Below are 27,566 nucleotides of genomic sequence, written 5' to 3' on the forward strand. Positions count from 1 at the left end.
TGTTCTATGTTTATTCAGTGTCTGGCACAGTAAGCAGTGCTAAGGGCTGCACTAATGGTACATATGCAGATATGGAGCTGAGGGCCCAAGGAAGGGGGGTGGGGATCTGTTTTGCTGCAGGCTGGAAGAGCCATGTAGGGACTGATAACAAGTGATCTTCCAGGCAGCAGAGCTGTGGACATCTGGCTTCCAACGTCTGCCTGCCATCTGGGCTCTCTGATACCTAAAAAGAGGATGAGATAACAGGCTTCCCCCTACTTCCAGTGAGGGTGGTTATGGTTTCTCTTTTCATCTAGCCCCTTATTTTAGGGAGTTATTTATTTTATTTTTGTTGGGAAGTTAAGAGTTTTTGGCACTCATTTATCCCTTATCCAAGTCTAACAATGTGTTCAGAAGTTTTTAGGGGAGAACAGACACAAATATACATGTGGACATGCTGTATAGAGTCCCCACAATCATATAAGCCTTATTTCATAGGAAGCAGGACAAAGCCACATTTGAAAGTAGAAAAAGTTTCAGATCCAACCTGTCCTTTCTGTTCTAACATGGTGCAACTTACAAGCCTTAGGAGACTGTGTAGAAACACAAATGTCTCCTTTTAAGGTAAATTTAAGTGTAAGTTGTTTTCCATGTATTTTATGATTTTACACATGGTTTTGCCTTTGACTTATTAGACTGAAATTTCTTCCAGACACATTTCTATGAAGAATGTATTTAGTAATTTTTATCTCTGGGACTAAGTGAATAGTGTGATATTCTTTTGGGTTGTATCCACTGTTATTCTCACACATGTTGATAAACGATTATGCTTCCCAACGTGTTTAGTCTGCAGTGACCAAAGCATTCAGAAGACCTTGGCAAAGCATAAGGCAGGGAGATATGAGAGTGCTTAAGTTTATTAGCAACAGGGAAACAAGGGCCTTTGAAACATTTTTCCTCTTTACAAATGTGTCTTGGAAAACTTTTCCACCTATGTGAACGTGACAATGATGCAATCTTTTAACTTCAGCTGTAGAATGTAAATCCTTGAAATGCAAACAGAATTCTCTGTCTGGAAGTCATGGTGGTTTCTTGGACTGGAATGATAGAGAAGGGTGGTCTGGTGACCACCTTGGCATGAGCAAATCATGACTTACCTGCCCTAAGGTCATTGCAACCAGCCTGCATAAGGAAAATGAAGGATGATTGAAGTACTTCTGCTATTCCCTTATTCTGTCTTAGTACCTTGGTGGTCTTTAGTTGTCCTAACTGCTACCAGGACCTGCTAGCCCAAAACTCAGATAACAGAGTTTCATGCCACTGGCATGCTTTTGACTGCATCTTAGGGCAGCTCTCAATAATCCTGGCTGCTGTAGCTAGAGGCCAGTAAGAAGTGGAGTACTGCAAGGGTCTGTCCTGGGACAAACCTTATTGAATATATTGATGGACAGAAGATATGCTGGAGATGTGTTTGTGAACTTCACAGGTGACACCAAATAGGGCACACCAGTCAATATGTTTGAGGGCAGAGCCATCATCCAGAGAGTCCTGGAGGGATTGCAGGAATGGGTCAGCAGAAACTTTGTGAAATTCAGCAAGAGCACACATGAAGTTCTGTGCATATGAGGGAAGAGATCTTTGCAGCAATAGTGGCTGGGGCTGATGGCATGGAGGGCTGCTCAGCAGAAAGGTGGGTAGGCAGTGAGCTGAGTGTGAGACACCAGAGCACCTCAGCCACAGAGAAAGCCACCAGTTTTCAGAAGATGACCAGTAGATCTAGTGAAGTGATTATCCTCCTCTACTCAGTACTAGCTGCATTGCTTTAAAAGTACTGCATCCAGCCTTGAACTCCTCAGTCCAAGAAACTTACAAACAAACTGGTGCGAGTGCAGAGAAGGGCTATGCAGGGTATGGCCTCTCTGTGAGAAGATAGAGGGACTGGAGCTTATTCAGCCTGGAGAAGAGATGGTTTTGAGGATTTCACAGCAGCTGCCTCTACTGCAGGGATGTTCCCAAGAAGGCAGAGCCAGGCTCTTCACAGCAGTACACAGTAGGAGGGTGAGAAACAGCAGGCTAAATTGAAACAAAAAAATTTGGTCCAGCTGGATATAAGAAAAAAATATCACTTGTTTCACCACAAGGAAAGTCAGGCAGGGGAGCAGGATGCCCAGAAAGATTGTGCTGCCTCCACCCTCACAAGTTTTCAAGACCTGAAGGGATAAGGCTCCAAGGAACCCAGTCTAGTTCTGTAGCTGACCCTGCTTTGAGCAAGGGGCTGGGCTGTAGGTCTCTTGAGGTCCCTTCCAGCCTGAATTGTTCTATGAACTGCTTTTTTTTTTTTTTTTTTTTTTTAAGAGTGTATTTGCTTTTGAGGCTGGAGCAAGGACAGGGAGTCTGTGTGTTAGAACCCTGAGATTTCTAGGACACTTTTGTGACCATCTCTGCTTTGTCTTGGTCCATACAGACCTCTATAAAACTACAGGAACCTTGCCCTGTGCTTGTGGGTTTGCTCTGTCAGGTGCTACTGACTGAATGGCAGGAAAGAGTATGACCATAACAGCTGTGCAGGAACAGTTAGTTGAGCTCTTCTAAAACAACAGCCAAAAAAAGTAGCCAGATATCTCAGCTGTCCTACATAAATCTGGTTTATTTCAAAACACCTCTGGTTCCTTTCTGAGGTTACTCAGGCAAATGATGTGAGTCACTTATGTGAGTTTTTTCATATATCCGCTGATGTCTATGAAATCCTTTTGGTTTTATTACCAGGGCTGTTGTTATCTGTCTGTTGTGTTTGACGCTGATTTAAATATCCTTCTTGATAGAAATAACCTCTCTAACTTTCCATGCCTGCGTGGCCAGCTTCCCTGGCTTTGCTAACTATAGTGCTATCTCTTGCTCAGCATTTTGTTATGTATAAACACCAAGGATGGATTCCTTTCCAGCTGCATCACTCTGTTTTTGTTGTGACATGTCATGTCAAAGAATATCTGTTACTTGTCTCTATGTGGATTCCTCCTATTGATTCTGTCTTCAGGGCTGATTCTCCTTTGTGTGAATTAATTTTTCCTCTCCTCCCCCCACCATGGCTTAATTAGCCAGCGTAGTCACATTGGCACATCTTTCTCTGCCTGGGTCTGTGAAGGAGAAGCCCTGCAGTGCATTAACTTCACAGGGCACTGCAGTTAGATTTTATGGTTTGGACTGTTCCTCTGCTTACTGCACACTGTGGAGGAGACTGGCACAGAAGAGGTGCTGGCTTTGGAAGCAGCAATCTGGAGTACCTGGGCTGGAGTCAAGGACTTTGGGTACAGTTTAGATACCAGGGTCTGAAATAGTGATTCAGCCCATTGATGTACAATCTTCTGCCTAAATCTAATGCTTAGCCAAGCCTTGAGAGGATAGCAAGGTACTGCCAATCTCTCTGAAGATGTGCAGGGGCATGAGCCACAAGGCATGATCCATGCACTCTTAACACTCATGTTATGTCCAGGTCTCTGGGAAGACAGACTTGCAGGGGCTGTGCAAAGCAGACTAAGCCTGTTTCCATGGACTAAAATGCATAATACAGAGCTGAGAGTGAAAACTGGGGCTTCAGAGCTCTCTTGCCTACTATGATAATTCATCACATCATTCCTTGAATTATGTGATTTCTGTGTTCCTTGTGGATGAGCCTATCTCTGCAGCCCTGCTGTGGGGGTTGGAGTGTTGGTATCCTGGTAGATGCCCAAGGTTTTCCTCCCAGGAAACCGGACACAGTGGTTCAAAACCACACTAGCTGAAGGGAACTTGCAATCCAGGCCTCCACTGGGTTAGTCTGGGGAACCAGTGGCTGTGCTGAAGGCAGCAGCCATCACTGTAGGCTGAAAAGAGGGGTTTCTGCCCTGTCTCAGAGGTATATGAGGCACAGCAGTCTCAGCCACCCATGGGCCAGGAGCCTGACCATCAAGACAGTAGGAGATGTGTAGGAGACAAGGCGCATGTAGGCTTGAAAATACAGTAAAAATTCCTGGTTTTCAGGCTCTTCTGCAAGGGAGGGATGCAGCTGCAGGAGGATGGCTGTTCCACTGGAATTGTGCACCTCTGTTTGTGCTCTGGTTGAAGTGATGAGGGTGAGGGAGGCCATGTGCAGTGGGGGGAGGTGATGGGGCTGGAGATTGTAATATTGCCACTTGCTCAAGTGGTGGGTGAAGGGTTGAGAAATAGGCTGGGGAGTGGTAGCAAAAGCAAAACTGTACCAACTGTACCCGAGTATATCAATAGTAATAAAGCCCCAGAAGTGACAACAAGCCCTTGAGGTGGCAGGCTGAGATAACAGTTCATTGAAACAAAAACACATTTATCTCCTTTAAGGTGGAGCTGTTACTGATTTTGCTTGGACATAAAGATTTGGACAGAACTTTGTCCATTGTAGGGCCTGGACTGGCTATAGAGGGGCAAGGGAGAGAGGGCACCCCGTGCTTGCTATAGATTCTTCCCAGAAAGCACAAATCTACTTCTTCCCTCTCTATTGCTGTCTTTTCCAGAATATAGACATGCTCACTGTGATAACCACGTGAATTTACCCCAGCTGTTCAAGGCAGCTGTGCTGTCTAGCCCCACTGTGGCAAGGTCTCCATGCTTCTCCATTGTTTTCTGGTTGTTTGCCTTAACTCTGTTTGCTTCCACTTGTTGGACCTACATCAGGCCTCTTGAGCTGGAATTTGTTACTATAGATAGAATCGTGTGAGTTTCATTTTTGTTTCTATTTTGTTTGACAGAAAGTGAAACAACTGACAGTGTTCCAAGCGATGAAGAAAATGCAGAGGTAAGTGCTTTCTGGATTTTTAGCAGTTTGGACCAAGGTATCAAGATCCATACCCTGAGATATTTTTTTCCCCCTTCTCCATTGCACTTCTGTCTACCAGTGGAATATTCATTTGGTAATAGCTGGGGGAAAAAAGCAGACCAGGAAGGTTCAGGGGATACAGACATTTGGATGATTGTCACAGAATTAATATCGCTTCAAATTAATTTCTCCTCATCTGTCCAAACTATGAGATTAATTAGTATAAAAAGATGTTCTGCAGAGCCATCAACAGTGCCAGCTATATGTCAACATGATGCATGGATGTTGCTGGGGAGGGAGTATTTTATCTTGGTTGAAAGCTCACTCACTTTGTTTTCCTTAAATGGCACCTGAACTCATAACTGGAGGAAATGCTTACACGTGTGACTGAAATGAAGCTAGAATGTTTGAAGTAGGTGGGGCAGAAAGATTTCCTGAGCAGTCAGTTAGGTATTGCTGGGTGAAAGGAATCCATGGGGAAAATAACTTGAGCTGCACATACAAAAACACCACTTGCTGTTTATTTTATGGGCTGCCATCAAGGTACCAGACCCACCAATCTCCATGTGTACTTAAAGGCCAAATGAAGCTCATTGAGAGCTCTTGGATGCCCTGTGCTCCAGCTGCAATTTTGCATAAGGCCTTTTGCAAAACTCTCTCTTGCTGTGTCACCCACCAAAAGTTCTCTGAATCCTCCTCCTTGGAGGACCACATTTGTGCATCTGTATAGCATGGCTAACCCACCTGGTCTCTGGTGCTTTGGCTGGGGTGGTACCCCAGGAGACTGCCAGTAGTGACTCCACAGACCTTTGATGGAACAAGCCATTGCAGCATCTGTGGTGGGCAAACAACTGGATGCTCATCTTCCTTTGATGAATTTCTTCCCTGTGATGAGGGATGCACTGTCAAGTGACAGTGGTTTCCAGCAACCTCACCTGTATTGCTAATTTGGGTAGTGCTGGGTCTCTGTGCCTGCCTCTTGGCAGGAAGAAGTTCTCTCTAGTAAGTGAGGAGACACTACCATTTGGAGTTCTAAATGTCTGCATCTATTTTTGTCTCTGGAATACTGGGAATAAGGCCTTTATTTTCCATTCAGAAGAGCACATAGTGCCTCCTGAGTACTGGAGAGTCAACTGAACTTAAGCAGATGACTTCAGAAAAGGAGAAATGGCTGAGAGCAAAAGCATACTAAGCCTGTGGCTACAGACTCAGGCTCTTAGTGATGGGATAATTCCTGTGCAATTTGTGGATATTTCTATCTTGATCTTGTTACTTGGAGTACTTCACAAAGTTGCATTCAGTTATAGTCTTCCCTTTCTTCCCCCATTTCTAGGGACGGCTTCATTGGCAGAAAAAAAACATTGAAGGCAAACAGTATCTCAGCAATCTAGGAATGAGGAACACTTCTCATATGCTTCCCAGCATGGCAACTTTTGTAGCCAACAAGCCTGACCTCCAAGTCACTGTCAAAGAAGAAAGCTGCCCACTGCCTTACAACAGCTCCTGGCCTCCTTTCCCAGACATCCCCCTGCCACAAGTAGTGTCCACGGCCTCCACAAGCAGCAGCCAGCCAGACCGAGAGACACGGGCCAGCGTCATCAAGAAAACGTCAGACATCACCCAGTCAAGAGTCAAGAGCTGCTAAGTCAAGCCTTTGACAGTGTGGTTTTTTAGCTTTGTTTTGTTTGGTTTTGTATTTTATGTTTCTCTAAGAGAGGTTCATCCCTTGACGCACACGAGACAAACCTTAAGTTAAAGCCTTGGCAATATAAAACATTGCAGTGTCTGACTCCAGTGCTGGAGTGTTTTTAACTCAGGACTCCAGCAGTCAGTGTATATACCTGAACCCATATTTCCAAGGTTGCTACATAGGAAAAGAACCCAAGAACTTTGGCCCACTCACAGGTTCCAGTGTTTCATAAGAGGACCAACCCACCACAAGGGAAGTGGTGCTGCTGCGCTTCTTGCTGTCAAGGCCGTGATGGAACTGAAAGCCTCAGAATGGGAGAGAAAATGTGAACTAGCTGGAATATTTTTAAATAAAGAAAAATCTATTGTGAATATTGTACATAGTGCAGTACTAGCAAAGTTGCAGTCTGCTTCTGCACCTTATTAAGAAAGCACTTACAAAAGGCCTTTTATTACCTTGCTCTACTTAATGGCACATTGAAGGTCCCTCTCCACCTGTATTCTTTTCCAAGGCTATTCTTGCTAAAGTGTCTTTAAAGGATAGAGGAAGGGAAAGGAAACAGAAGCTTTCCATATGGATTTCATACATTCTGAGACTGCTTTCATCATGTTTGTTTCTAATCTGCTATGCTTGAATGCCGCGTGGTACAATAGAAAAAAGAAAAGAAACTTATTACAGAGATATTATGCAAATTCCCAGATTTAAAAAAGAAGAAAAATACTCTAATTCTAACCAGAGCAAGCTTTTTTATTTTTTATACAGGGGAATATTTTATTCAAAGTAAAATTCTAAAGTGAATATAATTTTTTTTAATCTTTTCTACAGCAAAATTTATAATTTTAAGATTCAGTCCTTGGTTATCAGCAGTTATGACATCCTTGTGGCACATTTTTTTTAATTTTGTAAAGGTGAAATAGCTTTTATGAGCTCATGTAGCAATCAGATTATCCTGTGGATTGATAATAAATATGGTATATAGTTAAATTTTTAATAATCCTCTTGTTTGTCTCTCATTTTTAATCTTTCAGAAGCCCCAGATGGCATGGGTTTGATAGGTGAATGTGACCTCTCAGAGTGAGCAATTAGTGTAAACTGCCTTTACAATTTCTGGAACACCCATCCAACAGGATGGGAAGTGCTGTGCTTGAGGCAGCTCGAGGTAGAAAGAGCAATTGGAACTCAAAGGTCACTTTTTCAAGTTTGGCCTCAAATATAGAGGTTAGGAGCTGGGACACCTCTTCAGCTGTTACCCATGGCTGTGCTTTGAGCAAGTGTCTTCATGGAAGGGATCTTGTCAAAATCCATCCCTATCCAATGCAAGCTCAGCTGTCCTTCCCTCATTCCTCATAGATCTCCATGTGGCTTGCTTGCAGTTTCCTTGTCTGGAAAAATCTCATTTAGCAGTTGATTGATATTGATTCAGGTACGTAAAATAATGTGGACAGAGCTGAGAGCAGAGTATGTTGGGCTGAAGAGCAGTAACATGCACAAACATGGCTGTGTTACAGAGAGATATGCTAGCTGGCTATTGAAAAAGGAAAATAAACAGAATAATTTTGCTGCATTCTTAACCTGATGCTACAGTTCCAAGTTTGATCATAGGTCTGTGTGAAACTTGTAATTTTGCCACCCACTGCCCAGTGGCCTGGGAAGACAAGGTTAGATCTTTGGTTAGAGTTGGGAGTAAAAGGGATGCCCAAAAGTATTTGGAGTGGGACTAAAAACTTGCAAGGGTTAAAATTATGTATGTAAACTTCCTAGTTTCTGTCCCTTTCATTTGGTGGTGTATTTACCTTTCCAATTTCTTAGTTTCCGCAGCTGATTCAGGTGCCTACATGGAGCCTGACTCCCAACAGGGCTGCCAGAGCAGAGTGAGGACCAAGCTGTGTTTTCTCTGTGACCTGCCTGACTTGCCCTCAGTAAGCTCAGCTGGTCACTGGAACAGTAGCTGAGCAGCAGGAGACACACAGCCCCTCTCTGGGTACAGTGTGTATGCTTGGCAAAACCCCCTCTTGCCAGGGCTTGTGTGTTTGAAACATTTCCAGGAGGTATCCTAGCATGGGAGTTACAGTGTGTATCCATAACAATGATCCATCAAGGGGCATACACCTTGCAAAGACAGTGACGCCTCTGCAGCGTGCTCAGACCCAATGCACTGTGGGGTGATGTAATGCAACAGAGGATTTCTTTGGGCTGGGACATCAGATGTTCATTCTGAAATCCAGGGTTCAATTGTGTTTGTTACCTGTGCTTGCACGAAGTCATAAAAACTATTCAGCCTTTAATAGCATAACTGCCAGTTAAGGGGAGCCTGGTGCCTGTCCATCAGCACTACCAGCAATACCAAGTTAATCTTGTGCAGTTCTGGGATGTGCTCAGCCTGCAGGAATCTCTGATGGGAGGCTGGGAGGGAGGTGAGGGCCAGGCTCTCCCTGTGCAGCTACCACAAAGCTTGTGGCCAAGGCACTGCCCATGCTCTGGCAGTTCAGACCCCTTTGGGGAGCTCAGCTAGCAAGGAGGTGGGATACCAAGGTCTCTGGGATAGCCTGACCCCCTTGAAAGGGATGTACACAAGGTAGGAGACAAGTCATCAGGGGAGTGGCAGAACTAGAGAGGATAGATTTGCTTGGGATCTGGGCTGTGCTCAGAGGTGCTTCCTGGGATGAGGGTATTTCTGAAGCTTCCCTGTTTAGGTTATGGCACTTACACAGCCTCCCTCTCTCCCACCACCCAGTCTCCTTATGAACTTCCTAGTAAGGGTTACTCTACTCAGCATCCTCTTCCTCAGTGAGGCCCTAGTGAGAGCTGCCTTTTCTCTCCAGGCACTTGTTTTCTCAAACTCTTAGGAACTTTTAATAGTAGTACATGTCTAGCTGTAGAACAGTTCAAGTCTTGGCACAGGCCAACAGGTTCCAGCCTGATGATGTCTCACATCCTTTGTAAATCAGAAGTTTAGTCTGTAGAGTGGAGGTCTGCCCATGTTATCAGTTGGGGATCTGGCTGCATGAGGTGGTCTGCAACCACAGAGAGCTGGTTTGAAGTCTGAGGAAAAGTGAGGAATGGCAGTGTTCAGCAAAACTGAAATCTTAGCACAGGCTCCTCCTGTCTTTGCAGATTTACCAAAGGGGAATCACTGCCCTCTTACCTTGGATGCCTTTGCCCTCAGCTATTGACAATACCCATCACCTGAGCTTGTGTTTCTCACCTTTTCCAAAATCACCTGAAGTTAGCTTACCCTCACTTGGAGAAGGAGCTGAAGTGTGAATATTTATCTGCCACGAGTAGAAAAAGAGGTCATGTACAGGGTCTTGGGGTTTTAAAAGATGCAAGTCTGAAACAAGCCATGGTGTTAATTTTACATGCTCTTCTGCTCTCATCCCATACATACATAGTTTACTGAGTAGATGATGCCCCAAGGTAGATGGTATTTCCATAGGAGGAATATATACACCTGTATGTAGGAGATTAATTTACAGAGAAAGCAGTTAAGGGAAACTGGGTTGGATCTATTCCCTTGCCAGGAAAGCTAACACCAGTCTCTTTTTTTTTTTTTTTTTTTTTTTCCCCAGGAGAGTTTATGAATGATTATAAATTTGGTTTTTTCTTGTTTTGGAAGGGTCAAGGCTACTACTGAAGGACTCCTGTGAAGGTATGATCACCCATTCCATAACTCAGCTGAAGTAAGGGGAAAAACGAGGGAAAGCATGAAAAAAACCCCAAAACCCAGATGTTCCCAAGCATAAGTTTATCCAGGTGTGCTTATGAGTCACATAATATTACAATCCAGGCTCCTGCTCCTCCTCCTGGAGCCTGGCAATATCCTCACATGCAAAGATATTCAAATCCCATTCAAAGTGACTCTAGGTGAGTCAGCTCAAAATTCCCCGGGACCAGACCCTTACTCTTTCCCAGCAGGTAGGGATGGCCTCAGTTCCTGTTTGCACATCACCAGTGGCCACTCCATTCCCTCCCCTGCCTGCACACTCAGCATCTGGCAGGCAGGGGAGTGTGGGGTACCACCTGATGCTTTGCACCTTTTGGGAGTTCCTGGGAGGAGGTAGCTGTGCATAACCTGATTATCTCTTCCCCTCAGGACTGCAAAATAAATTCACTCTGCACTGGGATAAATGGGAGAAAGAGGTGTCTGTAGGAAATGTGAAAATTGTCCATGCCAGTGCATGCTTTGGCTTTCCTCAGGGATCCTTGGAAATACCAGGGTTTGCTAAAGAGTTTCTGCCTGGGACAGCAAAAACCAGCTGAGTCTTTAAATTGTTTCTTTCTCACCCAAGGTGCATCTCTTTCTCCTTTCTCTCCAGGTGGTTTAGAACAGGTACTGCTACATAACCTTTGCTCCAATCTCTCCTCTTCTGTCACTAGCTTGGGTCAGACACCTGACAGGGGAGCCAGGAGGTGGCCATGGCATGGGGCTGTGTGCTGGTGGCCTTGGAAGGAGGTGGACGAGGGCCAGGGGCTGGGACACCCATCACACACCCTTAGATGCCTCAGGGAAACACTCCCTGCCCTGTGTCCCTTCTGGCATCATCCCACTTGGTAGTGCAGGTGGCAGACCAGGCTGGCTTCCTCCCTGCTGCCTTAGGTTAGCTGCTTTTGCAGTTTGTCAGTTAATTACTTTTACCAACTGGATTTATTACAAGGGGCTAGTGAGGGGATTGCTGGCACATGTGTGGGTGTTTCTTTCGCCAGAGAGGGTGTATTGGGTGCATTGTCTCCCTGCTGATGCTACAGCAGAAGAAACAGCTCAATGACCTTTCTGGTGAGTGCTTTGAGGGGGATTTCCACCTCTGCAGTAACAGCAGCAGGTGCACAGTGTTTCTGTCAACAATAATGAAAATAGTAGTGGGGAGGAAGGAAACCACAGGGACCACAAATGGTGCTCTGCCCAGGACCCTGGACTTTCTGAGGGGGCAAAGGCAGTTGCACAAAGGCTTGGGATGCACAAAATTCGACTATGGTACATTACAGCTCTTCAAATGAGCTTCCTTTCTGTGTGTGGCAGCTTTAAATAACTCAGCAAAGGCACAGAAATCCTTATCAAAATTTGGTGTATTACTTTTTGATGAGTAGTTGATGATAGGTAACTCCTTCAGGCTAGTTCTGCTCTCAATTACACACCCATCGTCCAAATAATTCAGCAGAGGCTAAAAGGTGTGCTGCCACTTCTCACTGCTGCAACTCCAAGTGCTGCCCAGCCTCCCTGGTGAATTTGTGTTCAAGAGCTAATTTTGGACTCATGTCAGAAGGTGAAATGTCAGTGGAAATAGCTCCTTGTTTTATACAGGCTCATATTGGTGTAGAGACAGTGGAGAGGAATGTGAGTCAGTGATTTTATTTTAATTTTGTAAGGAGCAGCTCTCAGACCCCTGTGCTGTAGCTGCTCTCTGGAGAGCACTGGATGGTGCCTGTGGCTGGGGGCTGTGCTACTGCCTCATCCCCCTGCTCCTTTGAGGCTTCTCAGCTGGTTTATACACTTAGTGCCTTTGTACATGTTTCTCCAGGCTGTTTCTTAGGAGAAGGTGAACTTTTAAGCTCTCCAAACCCAGGTAGCAGGATGGGCATTTGCCAAGGTGCTGCACTATTAACCCCTGACAGTTTCTGCCCTGAGAGGTGGGGGAGCAGCAGGAAGTTGGGCGGGTGCTGTGTGCCTGTGCAAAGATGTTATCTCTCACAGTCGGTGTTGTCAAGTTTCAGTTTTCAGTAGTATTTTTACTCTCAGGCAATTTTTTTTCTCCTGCTTTTTGGGGTTATTTTTTTTAAGAACTTAAATTACTGCCACACAAGTCACTTCAACTTTTCTGAATACAATTCTCTTGAGAAAGAAAATATAGGCACATAAATGGGGGTGTGGGCTTGTTCCTGGTGCAAGCCCTCGAGAGCTGATGGCTGTTAAAGCATCTTTAGTGCTTGGGGTGGGGTCAGTCTCAGTGCCCCAGAGGCTGCATCAAGCTTCCAGGTGGTTGTGGCATTTGTATGCACATTCAGCCAGCTGGGTGTTTGTGGAGCTGCTGCATCCCAGCCCAGCTCCCTCTGCCTTCATTTTTGCTTTCCATTTGGCTTCCCTTCACATCTTTGGTTCCTTTAGCCAGGTTTCAGCTGTTTCACACGTGCACTGTGTGACTCCTGCAGCTGGAGTCTGCCTCATATCCTTTCCAGTCTGGTCCTCCTTTATCCCTCCTCCCTGGATGCCCTCTGCCCTCTTCCTCCATCAGTCTGTAGGGCCCTGCCAAGCCCCCTCAGCCCACCCTCCAATTTTCCCCAGCTGTATGACTTGGTGCTTTCATCCTCTCACAAGAAGCCTCCAGCAGTGCTCTGGGCATCTGTAGGGAATACTTTAATCCTGTACCACCTTTGGGGCAGTGTGCTGGTTTAGGCTGGGGCCAGAGTCTTGGATTAATGGACATTGTGTGGACACTTTACAGACATTTAATGGACATTTTGCAGGGGTGGGCCTGAGGGAATGATACATGTGCATTTGTAAAAGGATGGGAAGGGGGTGGTGGTTAATTAGGATATATTGTATACTGTGGGACCTAAGCATGGCATAAATGGTGTGGGATAAAGAGTGGATAATGTGCTGGTTTCACCTGGGGTAGAGTTGATTTTTTTAATAGTACTCGGAGGAGGCTATGTTTTGGATTTTGAACCAGAATTGCCCACTGTGTTGCCTAAGCCCTTTTGCCTCCAGTGGGCAGCCACACGGTGGAATATGATAAACCAATTCAGAGGAATGGCATAAAACATGGCATGGGGCAGTCAGCCCTGACCAGTTCACAGGGATGACATGAACCATGGCATGGGGCAGCCCTGAGTCACCAGGGTGGGGCTTTGCCCAGCCCCAAAACGCTGCCTTGCTCCTCCCAACGTGGCTCACAGAGCACATGCTGGGGGCTGTGCACCCACCCACCCACCCTGCTGCCTTTGGGGTGCTGCACCCTCCCGTGGGGTGCTGTGGTGCCCCTCTGAGCACAGCCACATCCCTGCTGGGCTGGGGGCAGAGCACCCTGCAGATGATGCCATCCAAGATGTCTTTCCCATTTCCCTGGAGGCCTCCACTGCTCTGGCACACACCGTGTGACTCATCCCTGTATTTGCACTTCTTGCAGCTTCCTTTGGCATTTGCCATACTTTGCTGGAGAAAATGAGCTAATTCCTGTTTTGCTGGAAGGCCTTACCGTGCAGTGGCTCAGAGTATTTTGGGAGAATATTGCTACTCTGGTGACAGCTGTTTGGAGATAAAGTTTCTTTGGTATCACAGAGAGACTTTGTGAGCATTTGATGTTTATTGGAGAGGAAATCTTACAGGGAAAATGTAAATAATGAGACAAGCAAGGCTGATACAAGACCTCTTCATGGGCATTTCAAAGGTTTCTTCTAAAATGAATTACATAAAGTGAATTATATAGAATAATAGAATCTCCTGAGGTTGAAAGGACCCATCAGGATCATTGAAATCCAATTCCTGGCCCTGCACAGGACAAGTCACACTATGTCTGAGAGCATTGTCCAGACACTTTTTGAGCTCTGTCAGGTTGGTGCTGTGATCACTTCCCTGGGGAGCTGTTCCAGTGCCCAGCCATGCTCTGGGTGAGGAACCTTTTCCTGATATCCAACCTAAACCTCCCTGACACAGCTTCAGGCCATTCCCTCGGGCCCTGTCACTGTCACACAGAGAAGGGATCAGTGCCTGACTGCTTCCCCTCACAAGGAAGCTGTAGACCATGACAAGGATGCCCCTCAGTCTCCTCCAAGCTGTGACCTCAGTCACTCCTCACATGCTTCCCCTCAGGACCTTTCCAGGCAGAATGAATAGTTCTAAAATTAGTTGTGTGTAGATGTGCACTGGGCACATGGTGTAGTGGTGGGCTTGGCAGTGTTTGGTTAATGGTTGGACTTGATGATCTAGGAGTAAATGAATCAATGACTAAAATCTAAGTGCAAGATTTCTGAAAGAAAAAAAAAAGAAAAATCAGTTTAAAAGCAGTTACCTAGTGATCAACAAGCTACTCTGCCATGCCTGGCCTCTCAGCTATTCTGGGGAGTCTGCCTGGGCACCCACAAGCCTTGTGTCAGGCAGAATGCACCCTCCCTTGGGGAATGTACCCAAATGTCCCAGCCAGCTGCTGCCACAGCTGGAGACTCAGTGTGGTGCTCCTGACTGGCACAGCAAATGGTAAATGTGAGTTGGGGAGCTCAGGGCACTGTGACAGCAGGGCTTCCTTCACACAGCCAAGTGGCCACCTCTGCTGAAGTTATCCTCACCTGAGTTTGTTCATTTTATGGTTTTATACTTTCAGGTTCTGGTGGGATAGAAGAAAAGCAAAACCAGAGCACAGTGATAAACAGTAGAGAATTACATTTATGGCAAGTCCACATTTATTAATGGAAATCTGGTTAACTGGGTTCTAAATAGTTTTACTTAAATCTCTTAAGTTTCCATCTGAATAAGGTCTTTAAAAGCAGACAGATGATACCAAATCAAGTTCATTGCAGGCTTAGCTGCAGGAACAACTTATCCCATCCCACTGATCCACTCTGACTGTCTGCAGCAAATGCTAATTTGAGGTAACATAGCCTTGATGAAGAAAAAAAGGGAATTAGCTAAAGGAACATCCATCCCAGTAAGGGTGATGCAGTTTTTATTTAGATGCTTTAATTAACCAAGCACCATCTTCTTGTGTAAAGAAGCTTCTTTCTGCTCTGTGGGACTCAGGGAATTCAGGTGCAGGACAACAGTGTCTGAGGCCAATTCATCAGAATTGTCACCCCTCCCACTGCCTGTGCACAGAATCACCACAGTCCTGCCAAGCTGGAGCAATGTCCCAGCTGGGTCACTTCAGGTGAAGCCAACAGGATGGGCACTGGCTTCCCTCCCTTTGGCAGCAGCACAAACATCCCTGGGCACATGCTGGGAGCTGGTGCCCGTGGCCAGATGTTCCCACAGCTGCTGGCACCCTCTGGACAAGAGGTGCTTGTTTTTCTCCTGTGCTACATGACAACAATGCCAAGCCATTCAATTGCCTTACAAAAGAAAGCCTGGTTTCAGCAGGCATGAAGCTGCCTGGGTAATTTTGATCCTCCTTTGCATGTTTCTTCTTGTGCTAACTCAAAGTAAGTTGTTCCAAAGACAGGCTTCAGCTCCAAAGAGCAATGTGAGGAAGAGCAAGCTGCCTGCCCGAAGCCAGCTGCCACCAGGAGAAGAGGTGAAGGTATCAGGTATGGCTCCAAAGCCCCCAGAGGGATCTGCACCCTGCTGGAGACCAAGGATGGAGGAAAAGCGTGTCTTTGAAGGTTTCTAGGGAAGTACTGTCATGGGATCTGGGGAAGGATGTCCTGCCCAGCACCTCTGCTGCTTTTTCCAATGGCTTTTGTTGATCTGGAGACAAGAACATGGTGTGTCCCTTGGAGCTACAGCAGCTCTCATGTTGTATATCCCTTCATACCATCCTCAAGTTCCGTGTTAGGACAGAGACAGCAATGATATCCTCCAGGGTATCTCCACATCAGCTCAGATGCTGGGGTGCCTCTGCATCAGGGGTCTGAATGGCCACACTCTGGTGTTCAAAGGGCTCAGGCTGTGGGAGCTGATGCAACTCACAAGCCAATTGCATTTTTCCGGGACACTTCTTGCAGCAAACCAGGTTGGTTTGGCCAAAGCTCAGGTTACCTTTCTGAATGATGTGTCAGTTTGAAAAGAATGGGGACCCTCTCTTTTGGAAAGGTAAATCATGCTCTTGAACAAAAAATTGTGCCACATTTATGCTGAGAATTTTATCTGCTTAATAAAATTTATATATATTGGTTGAAGGCCATTCTGGATTTTTGGCAGAGGCCAAATTGATGAAGATTTTACTCTTAGTAGTGTCCATGGACTTCAGCTTTGTTTGAAGATCTTTTACATGCTCCTTACTGTAGCACCTTTCATAAAGCTGAGAGTCCTTCATTCAGGCAGTAATGTCCTTCAGCTGACAATCTGAAAATGCCAGTAGCTGCCTTTGCTGAAGTGCTGCCCTGAAAACTCACACTTGGTGTTTCTGCAGTGGGAACCCCACACTGTCTATCATCTCTGCTTTCCAGGATCCAGGGCAGAGCTTGCCCACCTTGTTCCCAAGCTGCCTACCTTCATGCTTACAAAACAACTAGTATAAATACTTTGGAAACTTTAAAAAAATGAAATATTATTCCTCTCTGACCTCATTTCTATTTAAAATCCTGCCAAACTGAGTGTGTCTGCAGATATGAGTACAGTTACTGTCAGATGGGCAGTACTGCCCAACATCACTGAGCTCAACTCCATTTTTGTCACAATTGGATACCAGTTTTGCAAAAGCCCAACCACATCTTCCACCTCTCATTCTGCTTTTGTGTATCTCTGATAGGTGTTTCTGCTCTGCTTAGAAACTCCTTTTTTCATTGCTTTCCCTGACTGAGTAAATATGTACTCTGTGCCATGACATTGTTCTTTGCACTTGGGCTGTTTCCAGCTGATTAATTATTACAGCCATGAGGTAGTTTTCACAACAGGAGGACAGGGATGTGCGTCAGATTGCTGGCCTGAATGGACCAGTATCCTGTCTCCAAGATTTTGGATAAGTATTTGGACAAGATTATTGGAACCAGGGCAAGTGAATTTGCCTTGCCAAAGTGGATTTGCCCATGGTAAATCCTCCTGCCATTTGCTAATCAGCATTTTGAAGAGTTTCTGAGCTGGGGGTTGCATCTGAATGATTATTTAATCCCAATGGACACACCTTGCACAAATGGGTGCTCTGATACTCCCTGGAAATGAGTTTTTTCATCCAGATATATGTTGTGTACAAAAGTATTGCTCCTCAACTGCTTCAGAGTCATTGCCTGACAATTTAACCACAAAACAAGCATCTGATTTTGTCAGATACACAGGCTAGGAAAGTGATGCCCTACATGTTCACATTTCCCAGAGCCATGTGTTCACATGGTTTGGGCACAGGTTAAATCTCAGTTACCTGGACAAAATGACAGTGTTCAGTGGCACTCTCTGGGCACACATTACTGGTGCCACCTCTGCAGGAGCCCAAATGAGACCTAAAACCACTGGGTCACCAAATGGACACAAGTGGTTGCCACTGCTCAGCAATGCTCCCAGGAGAAGGGCAGTCAGGAGAGTGAGCTGGTGTGACAGTGCTTCCAAACTCGAGCAGCTGAGCATGAGCCACTGTGGAACCCATCCCTGCTGCCTCTGGGAGCAGCCTGGAGCTGCCTGCCATTGTGCTCCCTGCCCAGCCACGGGCTGTGGCACTCTGCAGAGACAGCCCTGCAAATGCCTTGCACATCTGTGTTTCCAACCATGCAAAGAAGAAAAGCCCATTGTGTGTAATCAACAAACATGTATTTTTAAGGTTTTTAAAAACGCTTTTTTTCCAGACCACAGTCTGGTTTTCACTGAGGAGTGTTACTTTCCTTCAAAGAGGAAGCAGGTGCTTAGAAAGAATTTGTTTTTGCAGTGAGGGGAAATTACAGGACACTTGGCCATAGCTTGGCCCCTTTGCCTGATTGAGAAAGCCCCATGCCCAGACCAGTGTGTGCTGAGCATCCCTCCCTCCTGCAGGGTGGCAGCAGCAGCAGCCCCTTCCCCTGGCAGCCCAAGGGGCACACTGTTCATGCCTGTGCCTGCACACAGGCTGTCCCTGTGTGAAGGGCTCCAGGTTGTCTCCATGTTTTACTGCTTGACAAAAAGCAGAGATCAAAGAGACATTTCCACGGTGACAAAACAGTCCTGGAAACAAGTGTCACTGTCAGTCAGGGGGTCTACATGGCACCCTGTACTTGAGGAGTCTTGCAAGCTTTGGCCAAAAGCCTAGACTTGACAGGGATGGGAAGGGGGAGGAGAGGAAGGCAATACTGCCTGTTTCTCTGTCCTTCTCTTTGGCTACCCTTTCTTTCCTACTTGAGTGAAAGTAGCTACTGGATTGAGAAGGTTTTGAGCAGGATTTGCTAACTGCTATGCCACCTGCTTCTCCACAAACCTGTCAGAATCCAAGGCCAGCCCAGGGCTGGGAGCAGGACTCAGCTCCCTCTCGACCCCCCATGCCTGGTGCTGCTCAAGGCAGGAGCTGCTTGGGCACAGCACAGGCAGGCACAGGATGCTCACCCTCCTTCCCCCAGCAGCCCTTTGCACAGCCCAGCTGAATGGAAGGAAGGGCAGGAGAGAAACAGGAACTTCTCTTTGGAATCACATCATCCCAAAACTGAGAGAAGAAGCGAAAGTTAAATAAAAGGGACTGTTCTTACCAAAGGCTGTTGAACTTCCTAACCTCACAGTGAGCAGTTCCCATCTACAGTCTGTGGAGGCATGGTTGGACTCAGGGCAACAGTTTCAGCTCCACATTTCCTGTCACTAATTTGTATTAATTACCAGCTGGCATTATATGAAACATTCTCTTGAGTGTCTACTAATGGGGAGGGAAATCTCAAGCTACCTCTAGAGTGAAATTTAGCAAAAAATTATTAAAGTCTCGGTCTCTGAGTTACTAGGGAAGCATTAGATGGAAGTGGGTGCAGCTTTCTACACCCACTGTGGTTAGTATGACATATCACATACTTAGCTCAAAAAACAAATAGGACCTTGACTATTTTTCTGTGCCTGCAATCTCTCAAAAATCTCTGGCACAGTGCAGGCCTGATCTTCAGATGAATGGTTCATGCAATTTTCACTTGTGAAGGCTGAGAATATCATAGTGGGAACTCACACCCAGCAGGGCTTTCAAAAGCAGGTGGGTGGTAAGGTTGAATGGCAAGTCAAGAAAATGTAAGCATCAACTCTAGTGCAAATATAGCTTGAAATCCTATTAAACTCCAGGAAAACAACATGTTAACAGGTACCAGTGACCTCACAGGTACCACCAGGATCCTGATATTTTCTCTTATTTCATCATTGCATGTCCCAGGTGTAGTCAAAACCAATTTTGATCAAAAGAGGTGACTATTTATTTTTCAGATTGCAAAAGGAGAAAAGAAGGAATAACAACAAGCATTGTTCTATAATGTATAAAACTAATCCATGAAAGGTGCACAGAGTTAAAATTTCCATGGAAAAATAAATGAAAATTATGGCATGCTCCCCCATATCTTCTGTAAAGTAAAACTTCAGTGTGATCCAGGGCTCAGAAAGCTGTGTCTCCTCTCAGATAAACCCAGGATAAAGAGTTTCTTGAAATATAATGAAAAGTGCTGTACTGGGCACTTGATAAGCTTGCCATCCTCAGGATGATATTCACATCTGTTGCTCTGTGAATAAGAAAGCATTTCATATTTCTTAGACAAAACTAGGCTAAGATGGAATTATAGCTGGGAGCAGATTAATAAACTACAAGTAAAACATATTACAGGACTGTAGCAATTATCTACCAAAACAAAGTATGTTAAAACTCTAGAAAAATCAGACTTGCAGGTAAATTTAAATGAAAATGTAAACACATGAACACAGAGAGACATAGGCAGCCAAGCATGGCAGGGATGATGGTGCCTCTTTGAGCATGGTGTCAGTCCAACCCCACAATTTTGGGACATCACCTCATGGGATAAAACCTGCTTCATCTGCTGTGCATTCAGCTGAGGGCCCTGGGGCCTTGTTCTTACAGTTTTGCCTCAATTTAAATGAAAATATATGTGAAAAATGGTGCTGATTTGTTTTTATCAGGTCTAGATATTATCCTGGAACTCTTTCTCCTTAGTTGGCATAGACATTACAGTATGTCAGTACAAACCCCAACATTTATTATTAGTTCTATAAAAGGTCATACCAGCATAATATCCTGCATTACCCCATCTTTAGCTTTCCAAGCATGCTGCTATATTGACTTTTTATAATTTTTTAAAGCAGTTATACAATCTCTTCATTTTAAAAATTAGTTATATCCCCCTGGTATTCATGGGAAGATAGTGACCAAATCTCTTATTTTCTGATGTCCAGACCCACCCTACAGATTTGTTAGATGACATGCCTAGTTATGGCTTCCTCACCCAAATATTTACTTTTGGCTGTAGTTACCAACAGCAATTCCACCTAATTCATACCTAAGGAGCCAGATCCACCAGCCATCCCCCCAGCTCCAGTTCTGCCTGCTGGCTGAGGAATAGCTTTTCCCCCTCACACAGAGATTTCTTTAAACCCAAGCCTGTAAATAAATGAACAAACTTCTTTGAAGTTGGAGTTCCATGTCGTTTTCAGGTCACATTGAAAAATTCTAGTAGCAATAAAATACTCCCCACCCTCCTTTCATTTCAGATAAGTTTAAAAGAGATCTCATCCATGTTGTTCATGCAAAAACCCTCTCACTCCCTCTCTCAAGTGGTTTGATGGGGTTTTTCATCTCTGTCTGATCTGCAGGGATTTTTTCCAGGCACGTACAAAGCGCCTGCTGTCCCTGGGGCAGGTAAGCAGAGCTGCTTCTTGACTCCTTTCTTAGAAAGTACAAGCCATGCAGAAAACCTTGCTGAAAAGTCACTGCATGCCTCAGAAAGTGAAAAACCTGCTCTTGGGCAGGGCCTGAAAGTCTGTTAACAGCACAGTCTGAAAGCTCAGCAGTGATGGAGCTCCTTGGGGAGGCAGGGGGGATGCAGGGGGGCAGAACACCCCAGTCCCACCCCTCTGCCTCCTGTGGCTTCACCATAAGCAATTGGTGAGTAACCATCATGCAGCTGAATCTCATATTATGTCATGCAGCAGAGACATTTAAAAATAGGTTTCTTGGTGGCAGCCCAAGCTTCCCATCCCTTCATGTGTATCTGAATCTGGCTGTAATGGTCATGGAAGCAAAATTTTTGCTCAGTAGAACATGAACTGGGCAATTTTCCTAGCTGGTTCCTGCAGATACTTTGAAGGGTGCCAGTGAAACCTCTGCTGTGGATTTGTTTCACCTGTATTCTGCAGTTGAAATTTATTTCTAATAGAAGGGTAGAGGGAAGAAGAAACACTGGGACCTGCACTACTGCAAGCTCTTTGACAAAGTGGATTCAGATGCAAAGTAGGTGTGCCACGGCCTGGACCAGAGTATACAGAAATGGATGTGACACTGATAAGCAGAGGCAGCCTCAGCAGCAACAAGGGTTCTCAGATGAGGCCCCTCATCTGAGAGGACTGTCCAAGAGTCCTCAGATGAGGTGTAAGGAAGAATCAGCTATGGTTACCCCGAGGTGGGAGCATTTTCATCCCCCTCTCCACCAAAGAATTTTTACCATTTCTGTTTTCAGGCTGTGCTGCTCAAACTTTTGGAGAAACCAAGTTACTGCCCCATAGCCCAAGGCTGTCTTACTGTTCCCTAGCAGGCTGAGAGTGTTAAGAGAATTCTTGCAATACATTTCCCTATGGGAAGGTTATCAGAGTACTTGTTTTGCCATGTGAGTGTGAGACTACTCCATGACCTACTGGCATACACCAAAACCAATAAGCACCTTGGAAAAACTGAACTTTGCATCAGATTGACTCAAAATAAATGTTTTAATGAGAAAAACTCACATACACCGCCTGTTCTATCTTCCATGTCACATACAGATTTGCAGATGGTTTATGAGATGTTATAGTCTGTGCTCTCACAGCTGCAAGATGTTCAAGTTGTTTATAGAGACAGAAGAGAACAAATTCAGTCTTGGCCCCTTCCCCACCTACATGTCAAGCTATATGTGGAGCAAAGTCTCTAATGCTTGCACTAAACCTCACTTCCACTTGCAGAGCTGAAGACACAAGGAAACAAGAGCAGAAGACTGCAGGACCTGAATATAATCACAGGCATTCAACTTGAGGCTTCTTTCAACACCCTGCTCTGCAACACAGCTTTCATATTTTCACTGTTATTCTGATTGATACTTCTTCCTGATATGATCTTACTGGGGAGAAAAAGTGCTTCCTGAGGAGATCTACAGCTGTGCATCTAGAACAGACACACTAAAGTATTTGTAACTTCAACATGACAGGAAAAAACTTTGCTCTGCCAACACCACCCCTTCTCCACCTTGTCATCACTTGGCAATTTTGGTGTTCAGACACGCTGCTGACAGAAATTGTATGAGTTGCTTAAACAGGAGGATCTGTGCTCTGGATAATGCCAGCAAATCATCATCAAACTTCTGGGAAAAGGTATTTACCAAGATTAGCCAACAGAGCTGAAAAGTCACCTACCTCAGAGAAAAATGTCACATTTAAAGCAGCAGAGGGGAAATGTCTTGGCTAAGTGAGGGAAAGGTTTAAAAATTGGCATTACTGTCTGAGTGAAGGGATAACTATGAAGTGTACTTCAATTTGCTGTGAAATAAATTAGACACAGAAAAAAGCAGCATTTACAGAGAATTCTGCCTGGTCCTGCAACAACTACCAGAAAAGCAAAATCTGGAGTTTTTGCTCATTGTGTGTTGAAGGGACTGCTCCAAGTTGCTGTCTCTGATGGGTCAGCCTCTCCTGCCACAAGGTGTGCCAAAAGCTGACACTGCATCCTGAAGGGTGGTGTGGCTGAGGAGCTTCATCTGCAGCTGAGAATATGATCTAGGTGGCTGAAATAAGAGCAGTGGCACCTGAAGGCTTGTGTTTCATCCTCCCAGGAAAGGTGCTTTGGTAATCAGGAGCCTGCCAACAGGATGTCTTGCTCTGAAGCAGATTTCTCATGACACAATGGGACATGATTAGGCAGAAATCCTGGGGATAATTCTGACCCTTGGATTAAAGGAAAAAGTGATTTTCCAAGTTTCCAGAAATTAATGGTGAATGGTAAGATCAGCTAGGTTGACTTTCATGAGCATTATGTTAAGAACATATGAGAAGAGCAAAATGTGATTGAAGATGTGTCAAAAGAGTGGCTTGCTCAGGATTTTCTAAGGGGCACAGCTTCTCTTGGGACTCTGATAACAAAGTAAATATGAAATGTAACAAACCAGGATCCCGTCTGACTCCAAAACAACTAAAAGGTTGGAATTTTGAGCCATAGAGGTCAGAGCTGGATTTCAGGGCACTGTATGGCTGAAGCCATGAAAAAAGTGTTACATTTAAGAGAGAGCACAATACCACTGACCAAGGGATCATCCAGCAGAGATCAGGAATGGCAGAACAGGCAATGAGCTAAGGTCTAAAGCTTTGCCTTTGTGGGTTCTTAACTCAAAACAAGTGCAAGTCATGGATTCTGGGAAAAGAATGGGTGGGAAGGAAGGGGAGGGGAAGGGGAGGGGAGGATTTCAAATCTAACCTAAGGAAATCCTATGTACTTGTAAGTTAAAAGCATAAAAATGTACAGTCATTATAATAACAAAGGCATTAATCCTTATGTAACTTGACTGGAGATGCCCAGGAATTCAGATGCACAAGACTCTTGTTTCTATGTCATAGTGGATATTGCTATGAACCATTAATATTTTGTTCTTTTGGGCACTGAGAAGATGGCCAGAAACTGGAAAGGATTCAAAAAACAGCAGACATCATTTAGGAGACACTGGAAGAACTGGTTTGCGAAACAAGCAAACAAATGTAAAATGGGATGAGAAATGTGCTAGAGCTCTTTAGAGAGTATAAAGCCACTGAGAAAGGAGCTGTTTAGTTTTATAGAACAGAATATAAACAACATGAATGCACCATGAGTAACAAAGGGCTCTGCAAAATTAACACTAGCTGGTCTCATACACTGATTTAAGTTGCCAGTCCTTTTTCTTGCATCTCAGCTACAACCAGGGCAGCAGCAAACAGGTTGTGCAGCCTCCCTCCACTGGCAGCCCACTGCATCATGGATTTAAATCCTCACTTCTTCCAGGCTAGAAGTGCATGTCAAACTTGGGTGAGCTTGGGTGGCCAGTGCAGGTCTGCTGCCCTTGTTCCTGCCCCAGTATCTCCAAAAGTGCAGAGATGAAGAGGAAACAGTGGTTGGCAGTTTCCCCACCTACCCCAGCAAGAGCTTCTTGTTGCTGTGAGTAACCCCCAGCAGCAGTTTGTCTGTGAGGGTCTTCCATAAATCTGTATGGAGGTGAGGTAATAAAAGCCAACCCCTTGGTCTGGTGCCCCACACCAGAACCCCTCTTTTGAGGGTTTTGCCAGCTCCAGTGTGCACTGAACACAAATTCACTTGCTCCTCCCAGCTGCCTGGCCAGCAGCTGCTGGGCACTGCTTTCCTCTTTGGCTGCATTACCTGCAGTGCATCAACAGACCAGTGACCCCCAACAATATCAGATAGCCTCTTCCACTCCTACTCAAGGAGAGAAGACCAACAGGAGGGGTGAGCTGCCTCTCCAGAGAAGCCCACTTCTTGAACTCTTGAGCACCAGCTTTTGTTTTATCACCTTCATGATTTACACGAGCACAGAGAGTTGGCAGTGTGTCGAGCATCCTCGCATCCCCATCCCCTCCCTTTCCAGCTCATCCCTATTTCTAAAGCAGTCATGAAGCTGCAGATTCCCACACTGAGCCCATGCGAAATATTTCAACCCATTCACATCAGAGCTTTTCTGTGAGGCATGGCTTGCTCCCAGCTGGTGGCCCTTTGTGGGATGCTCGTGCCTGCAGGTGACCAGAGGGGTGCTGTGCCCCCAGTGGGATGCAGCCATGCACCATGCACTCCAGCCCCGTGCTCTGATGCTGCTGCACAGCCATGCACCCACCTTGCCATGCACCAGGAGTCCCTGTGCCCGGGAAGCTGCAGCAGCTCCTGCCAGCCCTGCAGCAGTGCTGTTTGCTGCCTCCCCTTCAGTGGCCATGGCAACTGCTGTTGTGTAATGAAGTGTTGCCAGGATCCAGGCCAGGAGCAGAGCTCTGTAAAGGAAATGAAAAATAAAAAAAAAAAACGAAACAAAACAAACCATGGAAAGGCATGATGTCAAGCCAATGAAATCCAAGCAGCCCCTCTGGCTGGCGTCACACACACTTTTCCACGCTGGCTGCAATCCAGCCTTGCCACGGCTGACCCAAGCACCACAGCTCAAGAGTCACTGCTCAAACCACTGCATGTGGTTGTTTCTGCTACTGTGCTCTTTCTTTCTCCCAGTGATAATCAAGAACAAATTGTACCCATCACTCATCTACTTGTTCTTCAAGGAAGTGGTTCAGACAATGAAGCACACCTTACCAAGCAGCTACACCAACAGAACAGGCTACCTACTTCAGGATACCAGGCTGGATGGAACAGCTTAAATACTTGTTCTTTTGACCCAGAGTTTTTTTGCTGAAAATGCCTTCATTGAAAGAAGGGATACTTTTAAAAGCCCCAGAGCTTGAAGGTCTCTCTAGGTTTGTCTCCATGAGGGACAAATTCACTAAGGAAGAAGGAAGCCTGGGTGCAGGGAGGCCTGAGCCCTTTGTGTGCCAGCCAGTTCAGATGCAGGAGCCTCATCCTTGCTATGGTGAGTCCTTACCAGGCCAGGGTGTCCCAAACAAGCATATGGGAAATACACTGCACCCTACAGAGCTGCTGGGTTTTGGGTGATTTCTGTCTGCCTCCCATTGCATAACAGGACAGAAGGAAAGACAGGGAATCTCTCACACATGTTTTTTTTTTAAAACAAAGGGTGGAAAAGCAGGAACAGAGGTGAGGGAGCAGGTATTGACTGCCAGCCTTTAATCCCTGGGTTCCACAAGGGCATCTCACCTCTGCAGCCTGTAGCCCTTGCCAGGCTGGCCTGCCAGAAAGTGTGTTTGGGAGAACAAGAGGGAAATGGAGAAGGAAGGCTGTTTTCTAAACAAGGGAAGGGGAAATTGCTTCTGTCCCCAGACAGAGTGGAAATTTGAGGAAATGCTATGTTTGCACTGGGTAATTTCTGTTTTTCTCTCAGGGTTTTCAATCAACACTAGCCTTGGTAACTGCTGTCTGTAAGCTAAACACTCTGGGATAGCAATGCTTCGAGGAGAAAAAAAGAAACAACAATGGAGCTTTAGACTACTTGCAAAAAGTACCCTGGTGAGTGCTGTTTCCCTGCCACTGCTTCCACTCACGGTAAAACCCCGAGTGCCCATCTCACTCAGCTCAGGAGAGCCCTCAGCTCCTCCAAGGCAGCAGCCACAGCTGCTTTCCCCGTCAGTGGCAGTGACACTTCAGCTGTCACCTCCCTGGCAGCGCCCCCGGGACAGCGCAGCCTGTCCAGGGAGCGGGGAAGGTGCAGGGAATGGTGTCCGGGAGATGGCAGCCGCCTTCCGCCACACCTGCCACAAGGGCAGGAACCTCGGATGGAGGTTTCCACCCCTTGTATAAACGCGTGTTTGTTTAAAAAGAGACTTTGTGCAAAGATGCGAGAGCCCACCCTGCTTTCCCCCCTGCCATTGCATCCCTCCCCGCAGGGATGGAGGCGCTGGCTCAGCCCGGGGCTCTCCGGGCAGCTCCTCTATGGATCCCCATGGATCTGCGGGAAGCTGCTCTCGGCTCGGAGAGAAGCACTCGCGTGTTTGGGCTGACACCTAGTGTCGGCATGGACGGCGCCTTTCCTCCCTGAGCTGAAAAGAATGAAGAGAACATTACTTTGATCAGTACTTTTAATCTGGTCAGACACCTGACCCATAAACCCGGGAGTATCTTTGCTCCCTATGATTATAAAATAATCATAGAACACCCAAAAGTGGAAATAAATACTGTTAAGGAAACTTCGCTGACCTAGATTTCCTGCAGCAGAGTGTCAGGTGTCTGATTTCAGCAGGGGAAAACATTTGATAATGCAGTGGTACAGCAATAGGAACAGCTCAGCCTGGAGGGACACAAACAAAGGAATCCCTGGGATTTTGTATCCTAGCAGCCCATGTACCTGTTCCAATGGTTATCTATGGGTCTGGGGTCTTCCAGTTTTTCACTAGCTAGAAGTTATCACCTTGTGTCACCTTTCACCTGTGTTTTTCTATTTTGACTTAGATCTGTTCTGACTTTTCTTTCCACATGGTACAGTCATTTAAAAAAAAAAAAAAAAAGTAACAGGCATTTTATCTGAAGGCTTATAAATATGTGAAGGAAGGGGGAAAAGTGTTTGTGCTCTACTTTCCCCACAAAATTGGAAGGGATTCTTGTGCAAGAGGGGTCCCTAGGTCCTGTTGGTCAAAGTCTATAGTGTTTAGGCAGAAATTGACTTTGC

General features: G+C 45.7%; 2 protein-coding genes across 4 annotated transcripts in view; both read left to right on the top strand.

Annotated features, from left to right (window-relative positions):
* Window positions 1–7,488, top strand: part of IRF2 (interferon regulatory factor 2) — a 40,056-nt gene extending 32,568 nt beyond the window's left edge. For all 3 annotated transcript variants that reach the window (XM_079305666.1, XM_079305668.1, XM_079305667.1), the window contains 2 exons: window positions 4,737–4,783; window positions 6,138–7,488. In XM_079305666.1, coding sequence (XP_079161792.1) covers window positions 4,737–4,783; window positions 6,138–6,449 — 359 coding nt within the window. In that variant the 3' untranslated portion in view covers window positions 6,450–7,488. The remainder of the gene's footprint in view (window positions 1–4,736; window positions 4,784–6,137) is intronic.
* The window catches only part of CASP3 (caspase 3), a 180,485-nt gene that overhangs the window by 65,706 nt on the left and 87,213 nt on the right, over window positions 1–27,566 (top strand). The gene's annotated exons all lie outside the window — the stretch shown is intronic.

The sequence above is a fragment of the Erithacus rubecula genome (genome assembly GCF_903797595.1).
Source record: "Erithacus rubecula genome assembly, chromosome: 5".
NCBI lineage: Eukaryota > Metazoa > Chordata > Aves > Passeriformes > Muscicapidae > Erithacus > Erithacus rubecula.